Genomic DNA, 8,269 nt, shown 5'->3' on the forward strand with positions numbered 1-8,269 from the left:
ATAAAAGCCTTGATGCAAGCACATTTCTCCCCATCTCAGTTTCACATTTGCATTAAATGCTACCACCTAGTGACAGCCACCTTGCATTATATATTGAATGACTCATCTGAACTATAGGGTGGTAGAAATAGACCCTAACCCATTCCCTTACCTTGACAAAAGGTGACGAATAAGAGGAAAGACCGAGTGACATTTCCAGGTAGATAGATAGAGAAGTGTATGAATGTCCATTTGTTATATTCAATAGCGAGGTTGTCAAGTTTTTGGCCTTTGTATGTGGTTCACTTATTGTAAAACAAATATATTGTTTTGAAGCTGTGTTTATTGCACACTATTACACACATTTATACTCATGCAAAAAGTCAAAATCGTGACTTGGTCAGTCTTTTTTTTTTTTTTTTTTTTTTTGCGTTAAACAGCTTTTTCCCATTGTTTTGAGTTGATTCCGACCCACTACAAACATATTTCTATTTGGAATGAAGGTGGAGCATAATTTCTTTTATACAACTATTTAATACCTTACTTTTACAAATATAATCATAATATCCAACTTTAAACAACCAAAAAAGAAAATTGAAAAACCAAATTAACCGGTGCCAAATGGACTAATAAACATGGCAAGCCCTTAGCAGTGTGATTCTATATCAAACTACCAAAGTCATCATGGTAATGCCGTGAGGCATGTATCTAGTAATTGTAAAATAAAGTACAGCTTGGACTTCTAACCATTTTGCCTTGGTTCTGGTTTATTATACTTATTGGATTGAACGCTACTACGGTTATGAAGTTTCAAATCTTTAAGCAATTGTCATATGCTACTCACTGTTCAAATTTCATGACTCATAAACAAACACTAATTCTAGTGAGACCATTAATTACAATACGTGACTAGCGAGGGTATAATTCAGTAATTGATACTTCATTGGCAGAATAAGAAATTGATTTGCTTGTAGATTGATTTGACTCCAGCTCGTTTGGACGCCTGTTGTCGTCTGTTCGGCTACGGAAAAAATATGCTGGTCGTTGAGGTAACGGCAGAGTAACAGAGTCATTGTTTAGCATAAGAACTACCGTAGCCATAGTAGGCCTATCAGCTGGATTGTCCTGTACACAGTGTAATCCTATATGGAGACTTCTGATGACTTCATTTTTCGTGTAAGAGTCTCCCAAAGTTGGATCCAACAATTCCAAGGGTGTTTCATCCCTCCAATGTTTCCAAGCCTGCACCAATTGGTTAAGTAATGTTGCAATGTCACTATCTCTTTGCCCCAACACTAATGTGATGATGTTGGCATTCATATAGGAAGACAAAATCTGAATGTTTGGTTTATACTCACATAGCTTAAAAGGACTTCAGAACTATTTGCTTGACAAAAAGAACTGTTCTTCTCACCGGTTAAAATCTCTAGAATTAGGACCCCAAAACTGTACACATCAGATTTCAGAGAAAATTGTCCAAACATGGCGTATTCTGGAGACATGTAGCCACTACAAATACAGCACCATTGATGCAGCAAATGTTAGTGACAAGATATGCTGACGGGTTTGCCTAAACAATGTAATCTGACAACATTACTCATGCATAGATTATGCTACAGGGAAGGATAGAGTGCAACACATCCCTATATTGTCGAAAGTAGAATTTGTAGAATATTAGATTAGAGTAGTACAGAGTTTTGGTAGACATTTAGAACTTACAATGTGCCGACAATCCTATTGGTGTTTCCTTGAGTTTGATTAATCCCGAAAATCTTTGCCATGCCAAAATCTGAAATTTTTGGATTCATGTCTTGATCTAACAAAATATTACTAGCCTTAAGATCACGATGTATAACTCTGAGTCGAGAATCTTCGTGAAGATAAAGGATTCCTCGAGCAATGCCTTTAATAATTTTGTAACGTCTTGACCAATCCAATTGTTCTCGTCTTTTAGGATCTACACATCCATCAAATATATATAGAGAGAGAGAGAGAGAGAAATTCAAGTTAGAATAAAAATTAGAATAATCAATTAAGCCATGCACATATTCAACCAATTCATTTGACTTTGGGAAAAAATATTACAGTCTTACATAGAGACAATTTAATCTATTCGTCTCTTGTGAGTTCCACAACAATAATGACTTATTAATAGTTAAGCAATCAAACTGAGCCCTTCTTGGATGGATTTTATCCTCCTTGAAGGAAAACCTTAATCCTCACATATCCCACGGCAAACTATAAAATCAGACATATGCATACAAGGGACTTACCATATAAAAAGTAGTCAAGGCTTTTGTTGGGCACAAATTCGTAAACAAGTATTTTTTCTTCTCCTTCCAAGAAAAATCCCAATAACCTTACAAGATTTCTGTGCTGCAGCTTAGCTACCGTTATAACTTCATTTTTGAATTCTCCTAATCCTTGTCCAGATGTTTGTGATAGCCTCTTCACAGCTATTTCTTGTCCATTAGGAAGTATGCCCTGAGAATATACTTCGACCGATCTTAGAACAATTTACCCCAAACAATTTCATGTAATCTCAATATCAAAAATGCTTTGGCTTTGTTGGAAAAAAAACACACACACACACACAAAATGTAGACAAATACTGATAAATAATCCTACACCTTGTAAACCACACCAAATCCGCCTTCACCTAGCTTGTTATCATCAGAGAATTTGTCGGTGGCTCCTTCAATTGTTGCAAAATCAAATTGCAAGGACTCTGCTGTAGTAATATCATTTGCAAGACAAAACAGTTAATTACGTAACTACAAATGTAAAAATTAGGAAATATGAAAATGTTATGCAATCAAATCATTTATTGTTTACCATTTTCTTCCTGAATAACATTGTATTTTTTTCTCTGCTTCCTTCTAAGGTAGCAGTAGCCGGCAACAAATAGCAACGCAGAAACAGAAATCGAAGCAACAACAACGACAATTGTCTGCAATGAGATTTGACTTTTTCCTGCATACACAATATAATGTTTCATTGCTAAGAAAAATCATAAAATGATTAATAATTAGAGGTCCTTTGTAGACAATAATGTTTCATTGAAGAGGGCTGTAAATAAGTGGAGCTGCATAGTAAAAGTTGACGGTTGTTCATTTAAATTTATTTCAACTACCAACTTAGCAAATTTATTATCAAATTAGATTTCATGTTCAACTCTAATTTATTTTCTTATCAAACAAGTTCGAGTCCATTTAATTTTATTTTTTTTAGTAAACAGTAATACTTATTAAAACACACACAAAAATAGTAATACTTGTGCTTTAAATTGAGTTTGAAATACTTATTTGATTAACTTATTATTTTCCTATATATTGTAAACACTATTATTGAAGTTTTTAGCCCTTCATAAATCTATGCTAATAATTGATAACTAAATTATAAATAAAATTAAACTATCTAAGTTAATTAGACAGAATGATTTTTGTTCATGAACTTATAACAATTATTAGAATTTGTAAATAATTTTACTAGAAAATGGATGATTAATATCAACAATATATTATAAGTAATAATTTAATATCTTCTAAACTTGACTACAAACTTATATATAATCTAATCTCAAGTCTATATCCTTCTAAAAAAAAAATCTTGTGTCTATATAACTATATTTTAAATATCTAAACATCTAAACATATAGTATTATAAATGTATTAATTGAGCATCATACTCACAAATTTGTTAATGAGCACATTATTATATTTGAGTTTCGCTTATTTGATAGTTCATCCTAAACTTAACTTTGACTTTTATTTAATTTTGTAAATAAATGAACAGAAACAATATTTTCGTAAATTGAGCCTGAACTGTTTAATTCCTTTACTGTCCTATGATTGAATACAAATAGATAAGTAGACAAAAAAAAAATCCTTATAGGCCAGCTAGATGAATAAACCAACCATATATTGGAGCATCCAGCTATGGTTTCGTCTTTGTTTGGTCAAATACTGTCTTAGAAGCTTACATTGATACATTGAAATCCATTTAATTAATCCAAAAAACAAAAAGTGAAATCACCAAATCAAGCTAACATTCGCCCCAATTAATACTAGATTTGGTTTTTTATTTTATTTTATTTTTAAAAAAAAATTTAGTTTGAGTTTACTGTTTCGACTCCCAAGCCTAGTCCATTTTCGATAATTGAAAAAGAACAATAGTGCTACATAATACATATTGCTTGCAAATTATAACCTTTTAAAAAAAAAAAAGAATAATAATACTCTTAATTTAGAATAAAATGGCTTTATTTTATACAGTATTAAATATAGTACATCTAAAAGTCCATCCCATATGACTCTTAAAAATTTAAATCATGTAGTACCATGCATATATCTTGTTGAATAGAAGAAATGAATGTCAAGCGTGAAATACTTAAAATTTAAATAACTCTAAATGCAGGCATCTCCTCAGCTGTTCTAGAATGCTCAAACCTAGCTTTGCACTCCTTAATTCCTTCAAAGGAAACATGTGTGTCACCGGGATAGGAGTGATATTAGAGGAGTTTGTGTCAGCCAATTAGATATTTTAAGTTTGTTTATAAAAAAAGAAAAAGGGTTTGTTTTTGCTTCCAAGAACTGTAATAGAGCATTCTCAAAAAAAGAAAAAGAAAAAAAGAACTGTAATAAAGCTGCTCAAGATTTGGTTGGTTTTGCAAAGGAGAATGAGAGGAGGAACTAATGATTAAAAGGGTGAACCTCATTTCTTCTCCCCCATTGTACAAAGAGAGATTTCATAAATAAAACTAGCCATTGTCTTGAGTCTTTTGGCTAAAAATTGCAAAAAATGAAGTTTATTATTATTATAGGTACTTATCAAAGTTATTTGGCAAAATGAGGAGAGAGACTGAATTTCGGCAACGGTATTGCCGAAATTGCAAGAAAAAGTAGAATGTGTCATGGGAGAGAGAAAATTGAATTTCGGTAATGAGATTACCGAAATTCGTGTCCTGCCCTGCCTGCCTGTGATGCTGAAATGGAAAACTAATTGTGGCAATGGCATTGCTGAAAATGGGAGGAAAAAAAAAAAAAAGAATTGAGGTAACCAAGTTGCCGAAAATGGAGGGAAAAAAAAAAGATGTTACGTCCACAACATTTTTCACAACAAATTACAAGTGGTTAGTTGTTATTGGTTCAAATTTGAACCTAACACTAAGATAACTTTTTTGTCCCAATAATAACAATAAGTAACAACTTGCCATTTATGATTTGTTGTAAAAATATTGTGAAAATATTGTGGACGTATCATTTCAAAAAAAATTGCCATTGCCACTTTTTTTTTTTTTTTCCTTTTCCTTCTATTTCGGCTCCACAATTTTTTTTAGAAATGATACGTACACAACATTTTCACAATATTTTTACAACAAATCATAAATGACAAGTTGTTACTTATTGTTATTATTGGGGCAAAAAAGTTATCTTAGTGTTAGGTTCAAATTTGAACCAATAACAATTAACCACCTGTAATTTGTTGTGAAAAATGTTGTGGACGTAGAATCTTTTTTTTTCCCCCTCCATTTTCGGCAACTTGGTTGCCACAATTCTTTTTTTTTTTTTTTTTTCCTCCCATTTTCGGCAATGCTATTGCCACAATTGGTTTTTCATTTCAGCATTTTGGTCACTTCACGGGCAGGCTTGGAGTAAGGGCAGGACAAGAATTTCGGTAATCTCATTACCGAAATTCAATTTTCCTCTCTCCCCTGACACATTCTACTTTTTCTTGCAATTTCGGTAATACTGTTGCCGAAATTCAGTCTCTCTCCTCATTTTGCCAAATAACTTTGAACAGTGCCTATAACAATAATAAACTCCGTTTTTTACAATTTTTAGCCAAAAGACTCCATTGTCTTCCATAAATTTAAAAAAAATGAAAAAAAAAATTCTATCAATCAAAATCAATTGAAAATTGTTAAAGTCACCATAAATTTTATTACCAAAAACTTACAAATAATATAGAATTTGATTGATATCAATTCTTGTTTTTAAAAAAAAATAAGAATCTAACGTCTTTTTTTGTTAATCAATCTAGTGTCACTTAAACAATATAATACATGAATGTTTAAATTATATTTTGGTGATTGTTCGTAAGTTAGCTTGTAAAATTTTTAATATATTTACCATCACTCAAATAAATATAATAGGAAGGGGAGGGGAAAAAACAGAGCTGTTACACAACTTGTTTTACACACTTCTATCCACACCCTAAAAAGTAATTAAAATTGTGATTTTTTAACTAGTCAATTTTGTACTTGATATTGTTAAGATTTGTTCAAAAGAACAATATATTGAAATATCAATTAATACTAGTTTATCATTTCAATATATATATATATATATATATATATATATATATATATATATATATATATATTTCATTGACTTAAAAGTGTGTATATATATTTATTAAAATTTTACTCAAGCCAAAAAAATTAAAAGTAGCCGGATATTATCTATGAAAAAATTGAAAGTTGTAAGGGACAACTTGCGAGTTGTAAGTTGGAAGGGTCAAAACTCAAAAGACAAATTTTTTTTCCTGTTTTTTTTCTAGAGCACACACACCCACATGAGCTTCTTGAAAAATAGAAGAAGCTGTTTTCCACAATTAACTCTACAGATTATAATACAGAGGATTTGCATTTTTTTAAAATTTATTTTCTAATCTTTCGTCTCCTTCCTCCTCTGATTCATACGTATTGGCTGTTCCGTTAGGTACGAAACGGTATTGACCACTATTTAAAAAGTCTTGATTTTCAGCTGCGTTTTTTTTAGAAGGAGCTTAACCCAAATTTAAAAGAAATTACAATCGAACAAATAAAAAATTACCTTTAGGTGAAATTGTTGATCCTGGAACTTGATCTTGAGGGGGCGTGGGAGCCAATGTATTTGCACTCTGGTAAAACGGGGTCACCGCATACTTAACAATACAGCTAAGAAACAGAACTGAGCCCATTTGCTTTCCACCACAACAACCCGGCAAAGTATTTATAGCAATGACAAGACACCTATTGCAATCAGCACCGGTGAGGTCCGGCGTGCACTGGGCAAGGGTGTACAAAAATTTAAACGGTGTGAAAGTCGCTTCTTTTGTCCCAAACTTCTTGGCTCCAGCCCTAACGTTTGAAAGCTGGCTTGCCAAGTCGTTCATTGTTGCTCGCACTAGCTGGTTAAACCGGTCTGGTTCCGACATATTCAATGTGCTCCGTGGGAAAGCGCTTGGGTCAGTAGCCATGCTGGAAAAGATATAGCGGAATGAGTAGCGTACCATGCACTCTTCGTACCAAATCATCGCAGATTTCTGCACTGGGCAGCGTATTACTATGTCTTTTGTTGCTTTGGCAACGCAATCTCGGCACACATCGGCGGACATGTCGCCACGGCAGATGAAGAGGCCGTAGACCGTATCGGCAGAGCCCATGGCAGAGGCGGTAGCGTTGTAGAATTCAATGTTGCGGGTGGCGTTGGAGGAGAGGTAAGCGAGGAGTTGATTGAGGTTGGACTGGTAGGGGGTGTTGACGGTAAAATTGAGTGCGATTCCGCAATAATGGTAGGTGTAAGTTGGAACAGCTTCGGTTCTCGATTGGCTAAGGAAGCTGATCAGCAAGGAGAGGACCAAAAGGGTCATGCAGAACTTGATGCAAGGAACACCCATTAGGATGATCAAACCAAACCTCTTTGCTTTTTGGCTACTACTAGATGCATTAAATTAATAGGATAGAAATTGCTAAGATATGGATAAAGTCAAGGTTTGGAAAATGATAGTCTGATATAAACATAAAATGGGCTAATTTATTCTGGTCAATAAGTCAAGTCAAGCTGCCTCAGACTTAAACTGATGAGGAAAATTTAGGAACCGTGTGCAACAGGTTTTCTCTTATATAAGAAAGGGTGATGCTAACTGGTGGCTTACGGCAATAATTAACCATCTGTTTTAGGATGTCTTGATATCACTTTTTTAAAAGATGAAAAAAATATATATATTAAAATATTAATTTTTTTTTATTTTTTATAAAAAAACTTTCAATAAATTATTAATCACTGCTTTAAGGCATCTGTTATTATTTAAAAAAAAAAATATTAAGTCGCGTTGGAAAAATATCAAAACTGAGTAAATGCTAATGTATTAATTTATGTGATATATATATATATATATATATATATATATGTATATATTTGAAAAATTATGTGAGAGATATTAAATAAATAAATAAAATCTCGCAATGTGCTCCATCTTGAAGACTTGACCAGCCAACCAAGGGACAACGAATGACAACGAATCT

The 8,269-nt window shown here is 32.7% G+C and overlaps 1 protein-coding gene across 3 annotated transcripts; it reads right to left on the minus strand.

The window, feature by feature from the left end:
• Positions 1-711: 711 nt before the first annotated feature.
• On the minus strand, positions 712-7,728 carry LOC142636620 (cysteine-rich receptor-like protein kinase 10). 3 transcript variants are annotated; one of them, XM_075810895.1, is made up of 7 exons: positions 6,816-7,728; positions 2,815-2,952; positions 2,610-2,707; positions 2,253-2,463; positions 1,699-1,936; positions 1,338-1,488; positions 712-1,221 (listed from the first exon to the last, which is right to left on the minus strand). In XM_075810895.1, the coding sequence occupies exons 1-7, from the start codon at positions 7,639-7,641 to the stop codon at positions 889-891; spliced, it is 1,995 nt and encodes a 664-aa protein (XP_075667010.1). In that variant the 5' UTR covers positions 7,642-7,728; the 3' UTR covers positions 712-888. The 3 variants fall into 3 exon arrangements, with proteins under 3 accessions (XP_075667010.1, XP_075667009.1, XP_075667011.1); XM_075810894.1 differs by having other exon boundaries at positions 2,610-2,710; XM_075810896.1 differs by having other exon boundaries at positions 1,117-1,255; positions 2,610-2,710.
• Between the last annotated feature and the right edge of the window lie 541 nt (positions 7,729-8,269).

This window comes from Castanea sativa, chromosome 5, assembly GCF_040712315.1.
Source record: "Castanea sativa cultivar Marrone di Chiusa Pesio chromosome 5, ASM4071231v1".
Lineage (NCBI taxonomy): Eukaryota > Viridiplantae > Streptophyta > Magnoliopsida > Fagales > Fagaceae > Castanea > Castanea sativa.